Below are 24,111 nucleotides of genomic sequence, written 5' to 3'. Positions count from 1 at the left end.
ACAAGAAAGACATTGAGGTGCTGCGGTGTGTCCAAAGAAGGGCAACAAAGCTGGTGAAGGGTCTGGAGCACAAGTCTTATGAGGAGCAGCTAAGAGAACTGGGGTTGTTTAGCCTGGAGAAGAGGAGGCTGAAGGGAGACCTTATTGCTCTCTACAACTGCCTGAAAGGAGGTTGTAGTGAGGTGGGTGTTGGTCTCTTCTCCCAAGTAACAAGTGAGAGGATGAGAGGAATTGGCCTGAAGTTGTGCCAGGGGAGGTTTAGCCTGGATTTTAGGAAAAATTTCTTCACCGAAAGGGTTGTCACGCACTGGAACGGGCTGCCCACGAAGTGGTTGTGTCCCCACCCCTGGAGGTATTTCAAAGATGTGTAGATGTGGTGCTTAGGGACATGGTTTCATGGTGGACTCGGCAGTGTTAGGTTTGTGGTTGGACTTGATGGTCTTAAGGGTCTTTTCCATGACTCTATGAAATATTTGTGCCTTTATCTCTGTGTAGGCTCTGGGCTGTATCCTGTACTTGCTGTGCTTCAGGCAACATCCATTTGAAGATGGAGCTAAACTTCGCATAGTCAATGGGAAATATGCCATCCCACAAAATGACACCCGCTATTCTGTGTTTCATGATCTGATTCGTAAGTTTACAATGTTATTTAATTGGATATCTTTATTTATACATCTTATTATTTGCAATATTGTATTACTGATAGTTAAATGTTATTGACGTGATGGTGAAAAAAGTTAACTGCAACAACTTCTTGTTTTATTAAACATTTTAATCCATTACCAAAAGACTTGGAATTTTAAATGAAATTTTTGGGTTTTTAATGCTGTTGCCTGTCTTGCTTAGGGTCTGAATTAGTTTATAGGAACGACTAGCATTTTGATTTGGTTTCTTTGAATTTGCTTTAGAAATTCTATTTTCTTTAAATTTCAAATAGATTACTGGAAACTTTAATTACAGTGCCAGAAATATCTCTCCAACTCCAACAGTATTAGATATAAAGTTAATTCTGAGGTTATTCATTAACTGATCACAAAGTGTATTTTTTAAAATATTTTTAACCCTAAATGGTGTTTTTTCATTAATATCTGTTATGACAATGGTATTTGGATACTAATTTAGTAGTTGCTCCACTGTTCACGTGTTTGGTTATTGCACTGGAGTGCACTGAAAAAATTATTGATCTCTGCTGGGAGAAAAGCTCTGAAGGCTATCTGCTACATTGTCTGAATCTCCTTTTTTAGGTTTCACTTTGAAGGTGAACCCAGAGGAGAGATTGTCAATCACTGAACTTGTGAATCAACTGCAGGAGATTGCAGCAGCTAGGAATGTGAATCCTAAATCCCCAATCACAGAGGTAAAGATGTCTCATAAGAACTATTACTGATTAGGTCTCCTTTCTCTCTGTCCTGGTGGCAGCTGGGATAGAGTTAATTTTCTTCTTAGTAGCTGGTATAGTGCTGTATTTTGGGTTTAGGATGAGAACAATGTTGATAACACACTGATGTTTTGTTCTTGCTAAGTAGTGCTAAGCTGTTGCTAAGTAGTGCTTACACTAGTCAAGGACTTTTCAGCTTCCCATGCTCTGCCAGGTGCACAAGGAGCTGGGAGGGAGCACAGCCAGGACAGCTGACCCAAACAGGTGAAAGGGCTATTCCATACCACATGATGTCATGCTCAGTATATAAACTGGGGGAGGGGGGGGGGGGGGGGGGGGAGCGATTGCTGCTTGGGGACGTGGTGGGCATCTGTCAGCGGGTGGTGAGGAATTGTATAGTGTATCACTTGCTTTGTATATTATTATTATTGTATTATTATTATTTGTTTTTATTGTCGTTGTTGTTATTATTACTACTATTCTATTTTATTTTACTTCAATTATTAAACTGTTCTTATGTCAACCCATGAGTTTTCTCCCTTTTACCCTTCTGATTTGCTCCCCCATCCCATCAAGGGGGGGGAGTGAGCGAGCGGCTGTGTGGTGCTTAGCTGCTGGCTGGGGTTAAACCATGACACTCTCTCTCCTCTCTTATCCAGTGAGTGTGAGTTTAGTAACAGATGTCAGAGCAGGTCCCCTGTTCCTTAGTCTTTTGAAAATTTCACATTAACTTGTTTTGAAATTCAATTGAATTGATCTATATCACTTGTAGGATCTTTGAAAATAGCTTTTTAAAGCACAGAGCTTGCATGACATTAAAGAAAACTAGTCGTAGTTCTTACTGCTTGTCGAAAAACTTCTTGTGATCTTGGGTCATTCTCCAGTACACAAGTGCTGTGTTTGGCACGCTGCATTTAATCATAATTAACTTGCACAGAAAAATCTAGTATACGAAGGCTCTGCCTACACTAACTTGAAACCCACTTAGGTGTCTTCTGTTAGCTTAATTTGCACAACACTGCAAGTGAATCAGTTAATGTATCTTAACTTCCTGGCTTTCTCCTGAGGTTCAGCTTGCTTGGTCTCACCAAGTAAAAGTAATTTACAAAGTGTAACAAGCTGGCTAAATTGGCAAGAAAATACTCATAGTGAGTATTAATTTCCTCAGCTCCTGGAACAAAATGGAGGCTATGGAAACAATGCTCAGCCTCGGACATCTGTGACCTCTGTTTCACAGAGCTCTAAGCCTGCAGGACAGCTCAACAATATGTACAATGCAGGTAAGGGCAGAAAGAGACATCATCTTAGTGTAAAACCAATTGCATTTCTTCTATGTGGAAAAAAAATTATTTGGAGGTTTTAAGACATTTTGCACAAGTACTAGCTGTTTTGCATTTATATCACTGTTTCTAACCTTGTTTTATTTTTTGCAGGGTTTGGTTGTATGTTGATATATGCAAATGTGAATTTCTCAAGTTCATTGCTGGCCAAGATAAAATTCAGTTTCCTATGTAAAATAATTGAAACTAAAATGTGTTATTGACCTGTAGAGGCAGAAGAGTTGAAAAAAGTGAACTAAAACTCAGTGAAAGTAGTGGATACAAGGAATAATGTTCTTAAGAACAAGAGCTGTAGAGAAAGTCTTCAGGTTATGACAAACGAATAAAAATTGCTTATTTTAAACCCAAAACTTTCTGATTCAACAATGCAATGATATTTGAAAGTGTCTTCTGTAAAGAGTAGAATTTAAGAGGAGTTTAAATTTAAACTGTTAAAAATCTTCTCAGAAGTGCTGTATTTGAACTGAAACCTTGTTACTTTGTGGCAGAAGTTACTGAACTCAGTACATCTCCTGAGTTTGTGCACAATATTGGATCTTTGGTGTGAGAAAGTGACAGTTGGCTTTGCTTTCCAAGAAGAACTACTTAACATCAGATGTGTTACAACTTAAAAAGATAACAGCCATTCTGTGGCTTTTGGTATAACTTTACGCTAAAATAGGCTTGTTGGTGTCTAATGGTTGAGGTAATCCAGTAAACGCAGAAGCAATTGCGGGGATTTTTACTATGGACTACAGTAATTCATGAATGCTAAGGAGTCCCTGACCTGACGTATTTATTTTAGCCTGTGAAAAACCTGTATGAGGAAGAAATACTTCCGTAAGCGTCTGGGATCCACCTTTCCCTCCTCCTCCGTCCCCCCAAAAACACTGTTGACCCCCATGATAGTTTGAAGTGCATCTGACAGTGATCATAGTCTAAAGCTATTTAGTGTTGTCGCTTCCAGAAGCCTCATGTCTGACAGCCTCAAAGGGAAACAGCAGCAGCCTAAACTCAGTTTATTGGCTATCCAGTCAGCACTTTCAGAAATAGGCATTGAGCCCAGCTAATTTTGGGAGGACTGAGCAGAGGGGACTTCAGGAGGTGGTTACACCACCAATGGTGAGGAGATGGAGTTGTGGTACTATCTGAGGAAAAACAGTAGTTGGACTAGCAGTACTAAATTGTGTCAACCAAAACATGTCTCCAGAATGACACAATTAAAAGCTGACATAGTTATTCTGTAAAAATAGATATTCCAGAGTTCATTCAGTTGAAAATACTTGCACTTAATGTAGTAAAGAAAATGAGAAGCTTGATAGGCTTATTTCCATCTAATTTCTTACTAAAAGGCAATTTCTGCACCCATCTTATTATATGTCATATGTGAATATGGAACATTTCAATTAATGTAGAAGATATCAAGCGAATATTTCATAATGTATTCAGTTTTCCTTCCAGCTTGATATTTCTTGCTTGATATTACTTATGCTGAATTGCCAGTGAGACAAAGGGTATTAATGTTTCAGGGAAACTTTTAAAATTACTGCAATAAATATTACCCAATGTTATCAATTTCTGTGGAAGAAGCCAGCTTCCTAAGAGGATTATAATCAAAAGTCTGTCTGGCCATCTGTTTTGTGCAAGAATGGGTACTGTTGTATACAATCATATTAATAGGGATGTTTTCCTGGGATGTGCTTAAAAAGTAACTGAATTATGCCAGCTGATTTTGAAGCCCTGCATTAAAATATCTCTACTGGGAGTGTTTAAGTAGACTTGATAATGATAAGCTGCACTTAAGAGGCTGATGCTTAAAAAAGACAGTATTTTGCTGCACTGGCAGCATGAAATAAATACTTCATGTTCAGAAATTTTTTACCTTGTTTTCTCTTAAATGCAAACAGTCAATTAAACAATGTGTTAAGTGGTTTCCTAGTACCTCCTGACTGCAGGAAGTACTATTTTTTGCATAGGTCGTAGTTAAGGGGAGCTTTAGACATGTGAGCCTTACAGCAAGGCGTAGCCTGTATATCCATTCACTTCCAGCTTTGTAGGCAACTTGCTTTAGTATGGAGCCCATTCGAGGATATGACTTAAAATACAATTATTTTTATTCAACTACTCTAGGCCTGACCGTTGCGGAATGTGACCAGACTTATGGAGGGTTCTTTGATATTCTGAGGGGTGGAACAGAGCGATTTTTCACTAATATTAAGGATACATCTTCTAAAGTTATCCAGTCTGTGGCCAAGTGAGTAAAAAAAATAAAATTGTGTTGGTAAGAGTTCTAAATGAAGGGTCAGGAGCTTACTCCAGAAATCATCAAATTCAGCATACTTTTCCAAGTATGAGCTCTAATAGCTGGTAGTGAGCTCTGAGATACTAATACAAAAGCTACTTTAGCAATCATATACTAGAAATGAGAATGCTTGGGGCAAAAAAAAAAGTCTGTCCATAAGTACTACTTTCTCTGCTGTATTTTAGATACTGAAAGCTTGGGAGAGATGAGCAGGTGGGAGCTGGAGCAGGGTGGAGAGTTATGGAATAGGACTATCATGGTTCAGAATGAATTAATTTAATTAGTAGAGTGGAAATAAATAAGATGGGGTGCGAAAGGCGCAAATAAAGGGAATGGAGGTGAGAACAACTGCATATGCGTAGGATATAGCGTATGAGCTCTTCTGTCCAGTTTTCAGGTGGAATCCTATGCCCTCAAGGCAAAGTGAGAGGATCTGCACTGTTTTTCTCCTTTGCCCTGCATTACATGGAAGAATACTCTCCTGTTTTGATTTCTGTTCTCAGATACCCAGTGTGTGATTATTTTTTTCTAATCAGATTTTCAGTCCCATTCCAAAGGTCTCTAGTACCTCTATATGATCAATCCGTATGATTCATACATTTTTTACTCATAATAAAATTTTATGCAGTGTAAAAGTTTTTTCTTAATTCTAGGAAGAGCAGGTAAGTCACTAGTGAATACCATGACTTGAGTTATAAGAAATACTGAACCTTGTTCCTCACTGTAGGGTTTGTGGCCCTTTAATTGGGATACTGTGCTATGGCTTGTGAAGTCTATTGCTTGCAACATGTTTTTTTTCTGTCACTGAGTGTAATTTGTGCATAGTGCTGCCCTAAAATGTTTGTAATGATCAGATATGTTAGATTTGTAGATCGTGCACCTCTGTAGCCACTTCAAGTGCATTTTTAGCTGTTTGCTCTTACACTTAGTCTATTTAAACTTCCTATGTGTGGCTTAGAAAGGCCAGGTCCTCTTTTTTTTTTTAAAGGCTGCAAAAGCTCTGCCGCTTTGGTTTGTCCTTAAGCTTTCTACAGAAGCAATTGGCACAGTACCATCAAACTTTTCACTGTGGGGAAACAGCACTGGCTCAGGAGAAGACAGGGAGGTGTACAAGGGGAATGAACTGTTGCATGATGAAAAGCGGTGATTTGTTAGCAACTTAGCAGAACTGTAGGAATTCCATGTATGAAATAACATGATGAGCTACAACTTTTAAGCAACTGCTGTCCATTTTATCTTTGACATGTGTTGTCTTGCAGGCCTCTGTTCTTTATCTCCTTGTACCTGCTACCTTCTGTGAAACTGATCTTCCTCTCCCCTCCTCTTCGGTCCTACTTCTGTTCCTTTTGTGATATGTTGTTAAAAGAAATTTACTGTGTGGTAAAACATGGAAATATTCTGCAGATTCCTTGCCTTTGACAGCTCTACTATTTATAAACTCGAAGGTACTTAATTCCTTGTCTTATATCTGCCGGTTTTGCTTAAATCTAAGTCTTGCAGCAGAGAAATTACTTTTCTTCCTTTGTGACAGGTAACACTTAAATTCTTCTATACCTTTTGTCAGAAGTTTTAGGCACTGCTTTCCCATGTCTGTGTTCCTGTCTTAGATCTTACTCTGGTACTATATTTTGATTGTACACTACATGCTTCTGAAGTACTCCTGCACTTCACTTTCTTGTGCTCTTGTCTCTACATGACTTTCTGAGTTGTGCCTTCATCAGTCAGCTATGTTTGAAGAAGTTTCCTCTTCCTGCTCTTGCAAGTGGTTTCTTTCTTAAAGGCCACTGGAAATTTAATTACTTTTTTGAATTTCATCTTATGCCATTTTCCCCTTTTCTAGTGGTGGATTAGGACTGTCTAAAATTGACTTTTTAATATTGCATGGCTTATGCTGTGCCTGCACTTTTTTATTCCTCTTACCTAACAGGGGTGTGTGGCTTTTTGCTTTGTGTGATTTTCTTTGGTTCCATAATAAATGTAGTGTGCAAGGAATAAAACAGTAACTGTACATCCAGCCACATCTGCAGAGCTCATCTGGCAGCTTCTGAAGTATAGGACAGCGAGTACTTGCTGTCTGAAAAGATCCTGTTCAGTTCATATGCTCTTCTCTACAATTGTTTGTTTAGATTATGGTGGCTGCCCAAAATAAGTCTTGCATCTGTCTTATTCTTAAAGTTACTGTGCTACTTCTGAATTGCTAATTAGTGTTCTGTGGCTGAACTATACACTTGGCACGTTAGTTAGAATCCCTGTTTTGACAAAAATGGGAAAGATGATTGAAATGGAACTGGAGGCTCTCAAGTCCTGCAGAGAGCCCTGTGGCAGGATCATTTAAGCCTTAAATTTGTGTGAGACATAAAGAACTGTTGGTATCTTCTAAACTGGTTCAAACCCTATCTGGCATGACTATTTACTTTATGGTAGTGTTTAAGCCTCTGTCAGGAATGCGAGTGCTGTTGGAGACATTTTAGTGCATGTCTTGTGGAACTTACTAAATATTAGTCAAAGAAAAGCTTTTACTTTTACATCCTACTTGTATTAATTACAGAAAGTCACATGTGGATATTTACTGGAATTGAGTAGCTTGTGAATGTAATTTTTTGACCTGGTTTTGGTTTGTAGCTTTTAATGGGTGGAAGTATTGTAATATCCAAATTAGATCAATGAGCCACAGGCCTTTTCCAGCTAATGGGGGATGCAGCACTTTCATGGGCTGTGATGGGTTGACAGAGGATTGTCAGACAGTGTATGTTAAGTCTCAAGCTTCATCATGAGGAGATCAGTCCCTCAGAGGTGTTTTGGACTAGGCTGATTGAATAAGGGTTTGTATTTAGGTGGCTTGTGCATATTGCCTCTGGCAGTGCATGTGAAACTGCCAGATTTTTGTTTAAGCTCTGCACTGCCATAAACAAATCTTGGGTTTGTGGAGGACCCTCTGTCTTCATACAACTGCCTGTTTGTTTTCTTGTATTATCTAAGTGAATTTGGTCATAGGGTTGGGGAGTGAAAGAAAAGGAGGGAATGCACCAAGTATGTAATTATGCTAGTGAGAACCAGTTACTTCAATACTTGTTTTCCAGATATTTAATCAATACTGAAAGAGAAACTCTTTCCACTTGTAATTTGCAAATATTCTTTGGTGGCCCTTAGGGCTGTGATTTTCATTCCTTGATAAGTCTGTCATGTCTTTTGAACGTTAACTGTGTTTAACAGTTCACTGAAATGGCAAAACATGAATTAATGTGAGCAATACTTACTGTTATGCAGGACCTAAGGTAGTCTCAGGTTCTTTAGCATTTAACATTCACTGTGCTGCTGAGAGTCCCACCACTGGGCTTGTGCGTTCTTAAACTATTTATGCTTTAACCAAGCTGAAGTGTTAATTCTTTGTTTGCATCTACTGTAGGACATATCTGTTTCTCATGGTCATCCTCTGCCTTTACAAACTTGTGTTGTGGCTACAGCTGGTACTGTCAGGGATGTGAGAATACTTCTTCTACTGTTGCATCCTTGACTGCCTTTCCAAAACTCTTCAACCAACATGAGAAGCAGACATTCTGGACGAACTATAATGTCTCTTCTTTGTCATGCATTTTCCTCACCACACTTAAGCACTCCTCATGTAGGAGTCTGTCATGTCATTAGGTAGGCTTTCTTCTTCCTACTTATCATTGCTTTTCTGAATTATGGAGTTATTTCCTTTACTGCAGGCAGTCTTCTTTCTCACTGAGTCCAAACTACAGTAGAAGAGTTAGTGTTTTGTAGTTGCTACAAAAAAAAGTTTTCTTCTCTCCCATAGCTGCCTTTATCTTAATTCAAATTTTGGTCTCTTGTTTATCCTAGTAAATGATGAAGTCTGAAAACTAAAACACATGTCACGGGCTACTAGGAACAGGAGAATGAGTGAGGGCCATCTTGATTGTTGCCCAGGCCACCTCACTTGGAGGTGTTGCAATCTCTGCTCCAGATTCAGGTCAGGCAGAAGCAATTTATAGCTACGTGAGAGAACACAGAGCAACAGATGTTCAGCCCTCTATCGATAGGAAAATGACCTAGAAAAGTACTAGGGTGCAGATATACACTGCTCTGAAGGGGCCTGATAGGGCAGAGTAATGTCTGCATGAAAGGCAACTTTGTTCCAGCAGATGTACCCATGTGTGCCTGATAACTCAGTCTGCCGCCGTGCAGTCTCAACATACCTCTGTTCAGCTCATCCATCTCTCGTTTGTGACACTGCTGTGCCCTTGAGCAGCTTTTATGCTTATTGAGGTCTGCATCCACAGAGGTTATAGATGCCCTGCCAAAAAAACATATATAAATGTTTTAAGTATCCAGCTTTCACTGGTATTGAAAGCAGCATGCAAAACTTATGATCAGTCTTGTTTTGGTTTGTCAGAACAGTCTCATTCACTGAAGAGATTATGATCTAGTAATCGAGGGAACAGTTAGCTGCCTTTTTATTGCTAGCTTCCTTTGCTCCTAAGGTAATTTTGTTTCTGGTTTGGTGCTGCATTAATGTTTTATTTCATGGATCGTTGTGTTGCACTAGGTAGTTGAATGATTAATTCAGTTTTATGAAGCAAAACCAAGTGGGAACACATTGATGTGAATTTCAGTGCTGCATTTCTTCCTGGCTTTTAAAAAATAAACTGCAAAAATGGAGGTACTTAGGTAACAAATAGATGTTTTTCTATTCTTGTGAGTATAGAGATGTCTGGAGGAAGATTGCTTAGTGTTAGAGCGTAACTGAAGATAATGGTTTGTGTGCTCACCTTGTAGCTGTGCTGGTTAGTCTGTCATTCTTTATTCTTTCCTATCTTCAGCTGTTAGTAACACAAGGTAACTATGCACTGTTGTAGAATTTTGTGCTGTATGCTAACTAGTTTATTTTGTGAATGTAATTGTTAATTTTAATTTTTTTAACTTAATTTGCTGGAATGATCTTTCGTTTCATATTAGTTATGGTCTAAGTGTAGCTGTTCTCTGGCAAGATTGATAATGCCAACCATTTACACACTGGAAAGTTTTTAGCATCTAATTAAAACTTCTGATTTAGTTTAGGTGAAAATTCGTATCTTATTTGCTACATTGCCCACTAGACTTCTCACTAAGAAGCCTTGAAGTAGCCTGGTATCATCAGAAAAGTGACTAAATACTGCTCTCATAACATACTTTCCTGTTGAGCTTAATTAAAGCCTTAAAAAGCACACTGAGTTTTCCATACAGATCACAAGCCAGAAATGCTTCATGCAGTCTTCTTGATTTGTTTGCATGTTCTTCTACTCATCACCTGCCAGCAACATCACTATGTAGACGAAAGTTCTGCTGTTAGCAACATGAAAGGAAAGACCTTATTCCTGATGTTTAGTTACTGGGTTATATCTTGAAATATATAGGAATGCTTACCAGTGTGAAGAATAAGCATTTTTTCACCTTCCTGCCATTTAAAGCAATCTCACTTACCAGTCAGATGTGAAACACTCCACTAAAAAACAGAGTAACTTGTGTTCAAGTTTTAGTACTGAAATAGCTCTGAAATCTTCAGAATAAAGTTCAAGGAATAGTAATTCAAGGACAAAGTCACATGTTTTAGGAGGCTTTTGTTGATTTTGCAGTTTAGCAGCTACATTTTAATTAAGACAGCACGAACATTCTGAAGCTTTTTCATTTCAAACAGGTATACAGATTTTTGCCTGCAAAACAGCAAGCTTGAGTTGGCTGTGCTCTGTTGTTGACAAGCTGCATTTTTTGTGATATGTGTGGTGAGATCCATGCTCCTAATAATGTTACATTTTAATTTAGAGAAATGTAAAAAGCAAAGCTGAATTGAGTGGTGTTGCTAGTAAGAAGTTAATATCTGAAAGTTTTCTCAAAGGAAATGGGTGTGAGGACTGTTGGTTTTTTTGCTCTTAATAGTTCTGTGCTTCTGTTTCAAGTTGCTGCTCGACTTCAGTGTTATAGCATTGAAGAGATAATAGTTCTTTGTTCTCAGACTATCGTATTAGGTGGTTCTTTATCTTGGCTATCAAAAAAGTTGGTATCATTAGAATGATCTGCATGTTATCTTGCTTGAAGCTGATGGGTGTAAGCAACAAATAACATTTGACACTTCTCAATGATATAAAGGACTATGCTCATCACTAATTTTAGTAAGAAATCGTGATTAGCTCTGAATGTAAATTTCTGCCTTAATTAGCTTAATTGGCTGCAACAGTGTTACCACTTGAGCTACATGATGAAGTTATGTTCTTCCAAGGTGCAAAGAATTTTGAAATAGTGTTCATTTGACCATTTTGTCTACCTCCTTATGCAAGATTTTGCAAGGCTGAGGTTTTTTAGTGCTTTGTCTAGTGAGACTCAAACTTCCTTGTGGTGATTTCAGTTTCTCTTGAGACATTGGGTCATTATCATTGTTAGGACACTGATCATGCTATTCCACATAAATACTGTTTAATGTCCTTGCTTTCAGAACAGTTGTTCTTGCCTTATCTAAAATCCTCCTCCCCATCCTTGTCAATTCAGTAATCTTTTAATCAATCCCTCCAGCCTCCTTCATGTTTACTAGGAAGCAGTAAGGGATCAAAACATAATATTCTCTTGATGTTTTGAAATTTGAGTACAGAAAGAGCGGAGTTCTGCTCTTTCAAGCAGTGTCTTGAAACTTTATAGTGACAGAAAAGCATTCTAAAGAGGTAGTGCCTCCGCATTCCATCGTAGTGTTGTGATGACATTTTGGTATTCTGGAGATTATATGCTACTGACTTAAGTTAGGGATGTCTAAACGAAATTCTGTAGGTGAGGTTTGGTCTTTTTTTGCCAATCAGGAATGCAGGCCTATGTGATTATACTGAAGGGTGTTGGCCTGTGCTGGGGCTCTTCTGTCTTTTTCTCAACGTTTTTTGTCCTGCTACATAGCAGATACCCTAGAAACGAAAAAAGTAATAGTGGTCTTAAATTATTGGCGTAATGTGGGTGATTAGCTAGAGATGAAGGGAATGGACCTAAATAGAGTCACTGGGAGATTATTTTTCAAAAAGGCTACTCCTTAGAACTGTGCACAACTATATGAGAAGATGAGCAATGATTAATGCCTTGCTCACTATGGGAGTTTTGGAAGTGAATTTTTGGAGGAATGATTTAAATGAGGAAAGAAATTCAGGTACTCTCTATTCATATGGAATTCAGAAATTGGCCAGCTGGACCCAATAGTAACATGCCAGGTTTACATCATTTAAAATCTAATGTTTCAACAAATGGTCTTTGTCTTAAGCATTATGATGTCCTCCATTAAAGATATTAATGCATCCTCATTAGGCTTTCAAACTGATACCTACAATGAATGTTTATCAGTAAGAGCAGGGGCTAGAGGAATGAGTTAAACATTGAAGGCATCTGTACAAAGTCCCTAGAGATGGTTTTATTGCAACTCATGTAAATGAGTAACTGTTCAAATACAATGTCTATTCTGAAAACTCTATTCTGAAATCCTTGAAGTGTGAGGTAACAAGCCTCAAATGGAAGAAATGAAACACACTTCATGGTGGTGGGTGTTGCCTGAGAGACCTGGGTTTTAGACTTATGGCTTGAATGTTTCTATTTCACAGTATTAACTCCAATGTGTTCTGTTTCAGTTATGCAAAAGGGGACTTGGATATATCATACATCACTTCCAGGATTGCTGGTATGATAGCTATGTCTTAAGAGTAATTTCTGGTTGTTCTTAATATATGAAAAAAGTGAATACTTCACCTGGTGTTTGTTGTTCTGTCTTCAGTGATGTCCTTTCCAGCTGAAGGTGTAGAATCTGCCATCAAAAATAACATAGAAGATGTGCGGTTATGTCTGGACTCTAAACATCCTGGCCACTATGCTGTGTACAATCTCTCTCCAAGAACATACAGGTCTTCAAGATTCCATAATAGGGTGTGTATAGTTTTTGTGTATTTCTGTAAGAGGTCTTTCAACACAATGTCTTGATTATACCTTCAGCTTTTTATTGTGAAATATGTTAAAGCAAGTTGCATAATCCAAAAGATCACAAAAGAATAAATGTAAACGTAAGATCAAAGAGTAACCTATATTCTGCTTGTCTTTGCTTTCAATCCAAACATAACTGATTAAAGACTAATCTTTAATCTTACTAATTAAAATCTGTGTTTCCTAGGCTAGTGATATGTTTGAAAACATGTACAGGTACCTTACATGTTGCAGATTTAAATGGAGAATACTTAATAAAAAAATTTTACTAAAATTTCGGTCTTTCCTACATTCAGATGTTTTCCTTTATTAAAGGCAATACTCCTTTGGTGACTGATTTGCACAACCTGTTTACTGGACTTTCTCCTTGTCCTGCTACCACACCATTTGACTCCCATATGGCTCAGCCCTAGCTGACTGCTTGTTGCTACTGCCTGAAATATTGGTATAGCTTAGCTGAGCCTCAGTTAGCCTTTCTGGCTATTTCTCTGATATGAAAATGAAGACATTTGCCTAATTCAGTAACAAGGTAGTGAGGACAGCTTGTTAGGTGCTGAGATCCTGGACTTCAGTGTCTGCTCCTAAATACATCTCAACTGTTCTGTAAGTAGCTCAACAGTGGAGATTGTTACTGTGTTGTGAGTTGTCTAGCACCGGCGACATTAGACCTCACCTAAACAGTCTGTAGTGATCATGCCCCTTCCTCACAGTACTGACTGCTCAGGGGAGAGTCTGGAAGCATTATTTGTTCCAGGAAACCCCTTTTGGGCCTTATCCTGCAGACCTATCCTTAGCATTACTTCAGTTATCCAAGTTCACTTAAACTGTCAGGCTGAGGTATGTTTAACGTATTCTATTTAGTGCTTGTCACTTCCTTTTGTTTCCTTGTAAATGAGACAAAGTATTGTCATGCCTGAAAAAACTGCCTCTTTGGGTGGAGGCAATCAACTTCCTTATCTGCATCTCATTCAGTATGAGGTTCAGGCAAAGGCTGTTCAACATGGAAGGCAAAGCTTGATCATGCGGGAAACTTCCTGCATGATTATTTGGAGTAGGAACCTCAAAGCAAAATCTTCAGCAATGCTTTTTAGCATGAGATTGCTGGAAAGTCCACTGAGGCCGACATAGTGAACTGATTTATTCCTCTTCCTACAAAGTGATCAGTCTCAGTTTATGGAATGATAAATTCTGTGACTGGGAAATTGTTCACCCTGGGGATGGTTTTTTGTTTATGCAAGTCTCAGGTGCCTATATGTTGATATTTCTGATGTATTGATACCGTGAATGGTAATATGAGCATGGCTAAATCTACCAGTGATCTGGAACTCTTCTGGTCTACATTTATCTCTGAAATTCGTTTTGTCTTATGATCTTTGTTTTGCTGGGAAGTAATAGGAGATCATAACTTGACAAAACATTGTAGGTTCCTGCCCACTTTATTGGGAGTATTTAGGAAGTTTCTACAAAACATTGTCTTCTTTTTAAAAACAAAAAAAGGCAACTATTTTACTTGGTAAACAAACTCTTCAAATATATTGGGGAAACCTGTCCATCTTTGAAATCCAGATGCACAATGAGCAATACTGACTGACTTCTTTATTCAGTGCTGGGTGAGAGCAGCCATGTAGGAAGATAAGGAAGCTTAGTTTTTCTTTAGTGCCTGCAAAAGATGATTATGGCAAGCCTTAAACTTGATCAGAGGAGGACAGCTTCTGAAATTCTTCATTCTGACACTTTGCTCAGTAGATATTTATGAAATTATATATTCTTACTTTCTTGCTCTACACTCTCTGTATGGAACTTTTACAAATTTCTTTAACCTTTGTTAAAGTTAATGGTAGTTTTGAAGTCTTCTCTGGTAGTTTTGAGTCCTACTTGGAACAGGTTGCTCAGAGAGATTGTGCACTCTCCGTCATTCTGCTAATGGTGAGAACATTTTGAGCTTAAAACATAGCCAAAGGAAAAGCAGGTAATGTTGTATGGTATACAGCTTGTAACAAAACTAGCATTTGATCAGAAAATAAACAGTAAATCAGAAAAGTCAGTTCTTGCTTTGTTTCAATACACCTGCTTTTCTAGACTGTTTTCAGGTTTGTAGCTGTAATGCTGCAATATGATTCTTTCACTGCTGTTGTAATATTTGAGATGTACTGAAGCCCACATTGAATCCTGTGGTGCACAGGAATATAAAGGACAGCTTGCCTTTGCTTTTATTCGTTCAGTGGTGACTTTGCATAAGCTTTCACTAACAAAAGAACTTTAAATTTAGATCTCTTGTAGAAAAGCTTTCTGAAGCTGCCCTCTTTAATTAAAATACTAGAATACAGTGAAAGCTGTAGGAGACTTTGTATGTCAGACTGTTTCTTTCAGCCTTTTTTCCTGAGCTTGGCACAAAACCAATCTCATTAAGAATTTTTTGTGACACTCAGGTAATTCATCTCAGAATAACCCTTGAACTCTTTTATCTGGTTAAGAAAACACGTTGCTGATAGCAAAACTTGGTCTTCTGCATTCAGCAATTGTGGTCCTGGCTAAAAAGAAATAGAAGCAGCTTGATTTGTAAGTGGTTTCCTTGGTCCTGGCAGAACATCTACTCTTTAGGTGTTGCAAGTGCTCAAGGATCAGGTTTCATATACGGCATTCTTACTGGACAGCTGATTTTAAGAATATAGACCTCAGCAGTGAAGCTGATTATTTGGTAGTGTTTTGTAGCACTAATTACAGAAGGGATATTACTTAACTCTTGAGGCTCTTTGAATAAGACATATGTAAAAGTGTCCTGGTTTCAGCTGGGATAGAGTTAATTTTCTTCTTAGTAGCTGGTAGAGTGCTGTGTTTTGGATTTAGGATGAGAATAATGTTGATAACATGCTGATGTTTTGGTTCTTGCTGAGCAGAGTTTACATTAGTCAAGGACTTTTCAGCTTCTTGTGCTCTGTCAGGTGCATAAGAAGCTGGGAGGGAGCATAGCTAGGACAGCTGACCCAGACTGACCAAAGGGCTATTCCATACCATATCACATCATGCTCAGTATATAAGCTGGGGGAAGAAGAAGGAAGGGGAGGATGTTGGGTGTGATGGTGTTTGTCTTCCCAAGTAACCGTTATGCGTGATGGAGCCCTGCTTTCCTGAGGATGGCTGGACACCTGCCTGCCCATGGGAAGCAGTGAATGAATTCCTTGCTTTGCTTTGTTTTGCTTGCGTGTGTGGCTTTTGCTTTACCCATTAAACTGTCTTTATCTCAACCCATGAGTTTGCTCACTTTTACTCATCTGATTCTCTCCCCCATCCCACTGGGGAGGAGTGAGCGAGCGGCTGTGTGGTGCTTAGTTGCTGGCTAGGGTTAAACCATGACAAAAAGCAAACCAAGTCTGTTTTTTCTGCTTTAAGAGTATGGTCACAAATCAAGTTGACAGCTGTTTTACTTTGTTCCTTGCTCTAAGAAGATTTCAGATAGTAATCTGAGTTGTCGATACATCCAGTGCAGCAGACTATAGACAGGACTGGAGTTTTATTGCACTTCATCCTATAAAGTGATGCTTACCCTGTGTGAGACTGCTTTTCTTGAGCATCTCGCTTAATTTCTACCTGAAGATGGCATTAAAGTGTAAAATTGCCTCTTATATAAACAGCTTATGCTATGCAAATGTGTGTGACTATGTAATCTCACCTCTATGACTGTTTCTCACCTCTGCACTCTCTCTTGTTGCAGGTTTCTGAATGTGGCTGGCCAGCAAGAAGAGCACCAAACCTTCATAATCTCTATACCATATGCAAGAATATGCATTTATGGCTGAAACAAGACCAGAAGAATGTTTGCATTGTGCACTGCCTTGTAAGAAATTGGTTTAAGAAGTGCTTTGCTCAATCTAGCTTTAAATTGTGAATAAGGATGCTAGTATCCACTCAGTTTATGAATATTACCGGCTTTCTTTACTGTGAGGCCTGGGGGCAATTCCATCCTGCTGTGTCTTTAGGAAAGTTATTTGCATAAATATTCTCCTGAGGCAAATTAGTAGGATAATGCTTACTTGCATGTAGCATGGAAGGCAGTATATAGCAGGGATTAAGGCAAAGTAGCCTTTGGGAGAAAGAATCTGCTCTATTTCAGTGTTTGCTTTGTATTTTGTTCATGTTTTCTGAGTGACAGCTGGGTGTACACTGCATTTCCCACTACTGTTTCATTCTTCCCCTGTATTCATTAATGTTTTGTCCTAAGTGTAGGCATCTCAGGGTAGGGATCATTTTTTTGTTACATCTGTGTGAAATTTAACTGAAAGGCAGGGTCCAACCCGTGGAATCATAGACTAGTTTAGTGACTTCTGGAAATCATTGGGCTTGCTAGTTTACACCAGCAGTAATAATACTGATTTGCTGAACTGTTCTTTAAAGATCTGGCTCTTATGGTGCTGGTAGACCTTTTCATTCATTGATCTAAGTAATGGTTAGAATAGAAGCCTGGCTTTGAAGGAAATGCCTGTTAGAACAAGTTGAGGAAAAACCTTTATTTCTTCTCTGCTTCCACACTCCTATGCCAAATGACCACAAAAAAAATCTATTCCATGTTGCTAGCAATAAAACTGGAGAGGCCCTGTTCTGCCAACCATTACCTCTTCTGAATCTTCAGTCTGTTGTAATGTAGGGGTGCATCTGGAACATGTGTAGCTGTGGTCCCTGCAGAACGAGGCTCAGTGTTTTAATTTCCTTCTCTTGGTTCTGTGGCATGCTATTAATCTCAGGCAGTTTTGGTCAGAAGACTAAAGAGTTTAGTGTGGCTTAGTTCTTTTGAGTCTTAGGACTTCTCTTGTAGCAGAAGTCCATGGTTATCGGCCAAAACCAGCACTGAACTGAGTGGGGTTTCAGGTGGCAGCCAGGAAACAAACTTAAAAATGGGTATTAGTGATAGTAAGGTAATAAACATAAATTGAAAATTTCAAACAATGTTAAGCTAAAACAATTATTCACATTTTAGCAAGCAGATAATGTGTAATATCTTCTGTATTGTGTGGAAATCAAATTAAAACACTTCATATTCAGATACAAACTTCAAATCTGATGATCACACTAGATGTTGGACTTCATTACATTAAATAAGGAGACAGTATATTCTTCAGTAACTTCTGTAACACTTTTTCCACTAGGTTTAATAACAAAGTTACAATTTTTTTGTAGGATGGAAGAGCAGCATCTGCTGTTGTAGTCTGTTCTTTTCTGTGTTTCTGTCGTCTCTTCACTACTGCTGAAGCTGCGGTTTATATGTTCAGTATGAAACGCTGTCCTCCTGGCATTTGGCCTTCTCATAAAAGGTATGGTATCAGTCTGTAGGGTACTCTTGAAGCAAGTAGTTATGCAACTGTGAATATGCTACTATTCTTACAGGATGCTTTTTAAGGAGATAAATTATTTCAATAGTGTCTGTGTTCAAACAGCAAAATACTTGGAAAAATGGATCTATCATTAATAGAGAAAGTAGTTCTGAATTTTGTGAGCCCTTAAGTTACTCATGATGTTCTTATCAAAAGTGAGTAAAGTATGACCTGTAGTGAAGAAATGTTAGGAATTAAAACAAGGGTATATGCATGCTTTTGAATGCTCTCTTAAGTATAAAATCCTCTTCCACGTGTGTAAGACTTCGTCCATGTTTACTAGTTTATTACAAGAGGTTTTACCGTGTCAGAACACTGCAAGTTCTGTGGAAAGACCAGTAATGATTTCTGTCAATCTTTCCTGTTTAGGTAAGAATGCCTTCTACTTTTTTAAAGGAGTGCACGCAGAAGTGACTTTCATGTACCTTGACAAATGTTTTAAACTGATTTTTTGAGTTAACTTGATAGACCTTATAACAATAAAGTCTCAGTAGCAAGTGACACTGGTAGTAAGGGTGTTTCTACAAAAAGGATTAGATTTAGAAAGCTGAGAAGTAAGGATTAGTTAAGTGTAAATGACAGATTATGCTGTTGTACAGATTTACTTTGCGTATATTTAATGAGTCCTCTACAAGATAACTTATATTAGTGAGGATAAATTTAAAGCCTTTAGGAAGCTTTGAGTTACTAGCTTTAGAACAGCTATGCAACTTCAATCCATTATGTGTAAGACACAGAATAAATAATTCTTCTAGTTTGGTGTTTCAAGGCCTTTGGAAAGAGTGGCTACTTTGTTTTACAAGTGAATATCTGTAAAGCTACAGACCTAAGGCAATGTCCGGAGTTGTCTGGAAGGTGGGACATGGTTGCAGATGAGTTCATATGCAGTGCTGTATTCAGTTTTCTGGGCAGTATATTTTTCTCTTGTGATGCAGCCATCAGGCTTTTGTACAGAAACTGCCTTGCTGTCCTTAAATGGAGAGGCTGGCTAGGGATCATAAATATTTCTCCATGTTTCTATTTCATTCTCCTTTTGTGAAATTCTGTCAGATTTGAAAATATGTTGCTGGAAGTGTTGTTAAGTGTTGCCAGTGTTTTGTTGTTATCATTTGTCACTGCTCAGTGGCTGGATATGAACAGCACTAACTCACCTATGTGTTCACCCATTTTTAGAATTCCGTTCTCTGGCTAAATGAGTACCTTTTGTTTTTGGCAGATATATTGAATACATGTGTGACATGATGGCTGAAGAACCCATTATTCCTCACAGCAAGCCCATCCTTGTCAGATCAATCGTCATGACTCCAGTTCCTCTTTTCAGTAAGCAGCGTAATGGTTGCAGGCCCTTTTGCGAAGTTTATGTGGGAGATGAGAGAGTAGCCACTACCTCCCAGGAATATGACAAAATGAAGTAAGTATAGGTTATGATTTGCTCCAAAACAGCGCATTATGTTTTTCTAGACTAACTTAAATAGGAAGCCCTTACTGTGAGGAGAAAGCATGATTTTGCATGTGCCAGTTGAGCAGAAAGCTGCTTTAACATATAGAACAGCTTCTCTGTCCCCTTTTAGCTGATCTTGAAAGGTAAATCATGGGGAAGAGACAATGTGGTTATAATAGCAGCTTGGATCTGTTCCTGCAGAAAGTGGGGATGATGGTGGGGTGGCACAGTGGGTACTGGGAGGCAGAGGGGAGCAAGACCCTCTTTCCTCTCACTCCATGGGGTGTAAACTAGGAAGATTGATCCCTGGTGTACATGTACTGAACTGAACATCATGTCTCAGTCATGGAAACAGTAAGGATTCCCCAGGCATGGTAGCTGTAAGTGGAGTGCTTATTAGCCCCTGTACAGCTCTGTTGTCTGCTGTTGTAATACAGCACAGGAATTGCAAATGGTGCTAGCAGTACTAGGTGTAGATAGTCACAGAGGAAAGATGAGAGAATACCAAAGTTCTTCTAGCTGTCCTATAAATCCAAGCCCTTTAAGGAGTTTAATGAATTTGAAGAGAGCAGGAACAGAAACAGCTGTGGGGTGTTATAATATTTTCCCCTCTTTCTTTACCACTGTCCCTTAGTGGGAGTCCTAACATATCACAGCAGTGCAGCTACAGTTTATGCACCTTTTTTTGGAAGAGCTTTCTTCATAATCCCCTGTCTCTTGCATTTCCCAGCAGCTCCTTGAAGACATGTTTCTCCCCTACTTGATTTGAGAGCTATGGGTCTAAATATGTCTGTTGCTCTGCTGTAGGCAACTGTTAATCCTGTTATTTTTAGAGTAGCTTTTAAGTTTTAATCACTTAGAGCAAATTCCTTCTCTATAATAAGAACTTGAAGCAGATTTTTATGGGCTGATATGGAAGGCCTTGGAGAAACCAAACTAAACATAAGGTCATACTCTGTTTTAAGCAAAATTAACTGTGGTTATGTTTTTTTTCTTCAGGGAGTTTAAAATTGAAGATGGAAAAGCAGTAATTCCACTAGGTATAACAGTCCAGGGAGATGTTCTCATTGTGATCTATCATGCCAGGTCAACACTAGGAGGCCGACTACAAGCCAAGGTGATGAAGAATTTAACAGCCTACATGGAGGATTTGCTTTTTCTTGTTGCAGTTTTGTATCATACTTGTATTTGATCTCATTAAGTACATGGGTTTATTTGCTATTCTTTGTTGAAAGAAATGTGTGAGGTTTTCATGTACTTGGGAATTCAGCCTTTTCAAGCCTATTAAGTATGTCTATTCTTAGTGCTCTGCATGCAGATGCTTTGAGCATTTCTGGACATTACTTCAGTAGTGATAGTTACTATATTTGCATGTAGCTAGCCTCTAGCTAGTTTTTTGAGACAGTGATTGTTATCTGTTAAGTTGCACAACAAGTGAGAACTTTTTAATTCTGTGTACACAAACTGCAAGAAAAGGAAAAATATCACTCAATAGAAAAGTGGAATTCCAGGGACTGCCTGTGCAAAACAGCCTAGAAAAATCCATGTAGTTTTGTACCCTATTTCTAGAGCCAGGTTGAGTGTATAGCCAATTTTCTTACTAGTCTTTGTTCTCCTAGGGAGAATGCATGTTTTCCTTTTCTAATTCAACTATGAATGCAAATCTATTGCAAGATCACAAAAAGCTTGCTAATGAAGCCTGTTTTCAAATTTTTAAAAAAGAAACATGTTTTTTTCTCCAGATGAGTACCCAAATTAAACTTGGAGATCCATGTAAAAGATAGGAAGGGGTAGTGCAAAGTTTAGGATAACTTTTGGAGCATTGTGAAAATTGATCCAGAGGTTCTTCAGACAGCTTCCCTACATTTAGGGCAAACAAGCATATTCATACATATCTACTATTACTGAAATAAATGGTTTTCCCGATGTTTTTTCTGCTTTGTGTGTAGGAAGGTTAGTATCAGATCTTGTCATGTTGCAGAGGTTCAAGACTTTCTGAATGTCCCCAGAGTGCTATGGGGCCACATCTTCCAGAGCATCCTAAAACAAAGCTCAGTGAAATGATTCTCTACTGCACAAAAATAACTAGTGTATGGTTCAAGGTCATCAGTGAAGAAGGCATACAACTGGGGAAAATTCAGCCAAGGTTAGCTTATATTCCTTGTGCAGTCTCAGTTTCACTGATGATAGAGTTTCTTTGATGTGGTTTCTCTGGCATTTATTCGCTAATTGGAAAAGGTTAGAATTTTGTCATCCACAACACATGATATCAACAGTGTTTATGATCCTGGTTTGGAGCTTTGATAGAACAATATTCAATGTGTCCTTATTTTTACTAAGTGCCTAGAGCTGGGTGTTGTGAATGTCTCCTATTTGCTCACCATTAATTTGAGAGAGGATTTAGTTTATCTTCTAGGAAATGTCTTGCATAGCAAGGGATTAAGAAAATGGATTTAACAGGGTGTTCAGGTTTTCATCTGTAGTTCAGGGTAGGGATGGGTGGATGGATCAGAGAAACTCTCTCCAGTATGTCCGTGACTCTCTTGTATTGAGGAGCCCAGCACTGGACATAGGACTTCAGATGCAGCCTCACCAGTATTGGATAGAGGGGAAAATCACCTCCCTTAGCCTTTGCCTGTTACTTGACTTCTGGTTATGATGTTCAATAAATGCTCATTTACAAGGAAAGCTGTCATCATTCAATTTTATTATATCATATTTACTGGACTGTTACTGTATGACTTGCTTTGTAAGGACTGGCAAGACTATTCCACGCGTGTTGTAACTAAAGCCAGGGAACAAATACATAGTGGATTTATCAGTTGGCTGTAATTTGGATTTGTGCAAAACCAGGAGATACATGAACCTTCTATAGTAGCATTTTCTGGATTCTCGCATGCTGATCAGGCATGGGAAAGTAGTTTTTCTGCCAGCAGAAGAAAGTTAGGAAAGTTGAATGGTTATAATGAATCAGTTTGGAAGAGCCCTATAATTCTGTCTGGGATGAATGGTTGACTTGAGAAGTTGCACAGGAAAAAACTCTTATGTTTTATAAAGTGTCCTTTTAAATGTGCTACTTTAAAACTGTTCTGAATGGACTCCTTATATATGACAGATTCCTCGATTAATGTATTGCGCAACATTTTTTTCCGAGTGTATGTTATTCAGAATAAGGGTCATGCAGTTTCAGCCTCTAGAACAGGGTCTGGAAATACTTAACAGACTTTGATAGCCTGTTTGAGGTTAGCGATGAGAGGTGTCTGGTTCAAGGTCTCTTGGTTTGTTTCTGGTAGTAATAGATTTATCTATGTTCTGTCTTAAACTGCATTTACATCTCTCAAAAGTATACATGGAATGAACTGAAATGGTAGCAAAACAAACACTTTAAAATATTTTAATACTGAAAATACTTTGCATTATATTAAAGACAGAACACTGTGCATACTGTTCATGTGGATTTATGCAGCTTCCCTGTATTTCTTGTTTTCAACAGATGGCTTCAATGAAGATGTTTCAGATTCAGTTCCACACAGGTTTTGTGCCCCGAAATGCCACCACAGTGAAATTTGCCAAGTACGTTGACACCCTTTTGTAGGAGACTGGAAGAAGTTTTCTCTGAAACTGTTTAACCTGCCAAACCAATATATGGTGGGGGGAGGAAATAGAGTCAATGTAGGAAGCAGATGACTTCATTTGCAATAAGAACATTCTTTTGTTTTCTCACCTCAAGGAAACTAGTTTTTTTTCGTGATAGAAAAAAAATCTCTGTACCAAAATGTGACCTGTTTAAAATACATGGAAAAAGTAAACAAACACAGCATGTTTTAAGCCTTATACTAATTGCTTTGAAGTTCTGTCTTGGACTACTGTGAATTTAATCTAGTTAGCCATCAGTGTCAAGAATGTACTTGTATGCATCTTTGCAGGTATGACCTGGATGCCTGTGACATACAAGAAAAATATCCTGATTTATTTCAAGTCAATCTGGAAGTAGAGGTGGAGCCCAGAGATAGACCTAGCTGTGAACAGCCACCATGGGATAACATGAATATAAAGGGACTGAATCCCAAGATTCTTTTCTCCACCCGAGAAGAACAACAGGAAATTTTATCAAAATTTGGTAATGAATCTCTTGAAAAACTGGAGAACATGATAAAGTTTCTAATGTACTTAGTATTTGAGGCTTTTGTTTAATTTCTGACACTCCTTTAAGTGAATTTTAAAAGATTAAGTGAAATTTAAAAGATGCTTTTTTGTAAATATCACTTAAATTTGCATTGTATGAAGAAGTATAAATTATCCTCCAATAATGGATTATAATTATCCTT

At 38.3% G+C, this 24,111-nt stretch overlaps 1 protein-coding gene across 6 annotated transcripts in view; it reads left to right on the top strand.

Annotated features, from left to right (window-relative positions):
• The window catches only part of GAK (cyclin G associated kinase), a 77,326-nt gene that overhangs the window by 27,162 nt on the left and 26,053 nt on the right, over positions 1–24,111 (top strand). For all 6 annotated transcript variants that reach the window (XM_087741409.1, XM_087741407.1, XM_087741406.1 and 3 more), the window contains 12 exons: positions 496–631; positions 1,245–1,357; positions 2,547–2,658; positions 4,828–4,951; positions 12,631–12,680; positions 12,774–12,922; positions 16,689–16,811; positions 18,149–18,282; positions 19,559–19,753; positions 20,783–20,900; positions 23,277–23,356; positions 23,710–23,903. In XM_087741409.1, coding sequence (XP_087597535.1) covers positions 496–631; positions 1,245–1,357; positions 2,547–2,658; positions 4,828–4,951; positions 12,631–12,680; positions 12,774–12,922; positions 16,689–16,811; positions 18,149–18,282; positions 19,559–19,753; positions 20,783–20,900; positions 23,277–23,356; positions 23,710–23,903 — 1,528 coding nt within the window. The remainder of the gene's footprint in view (positions 1–495; positions 632–1,244; positions 1,358–2,546; positions 2,659–4,827; positions 4,952–12,630; positions 12,681–12,773; positions 12,923–16,688; positions 16,812–18,148; positions 18,283–19,558; positions 19,754–20,782; positions 20,901–23,276; positions 23,357–23,709; positions 23,904–24,111) is intronic.

Source organism: Nipponia nippon, unplaced genomic scaffold (assembly GCF_047370975.1).
Source record: "Nipponia nippon isolate SJK-2023a ecotype South Korea unplaced genomic scaffold, ASM4737097v1 scaffold_8, whole genome shotgun sequence".
NCBI classification, from domain to species: Eukaryota; Metazoa; Chordata; class Aves; order Pelecaniformes; family Threskiornithidae; genus Nipponia; species Nipponia nippon.
Note: the sequence above shows the minus strand (reverse complement) of the source record. Positions and strands in the feature narration are given on the sequence as shown.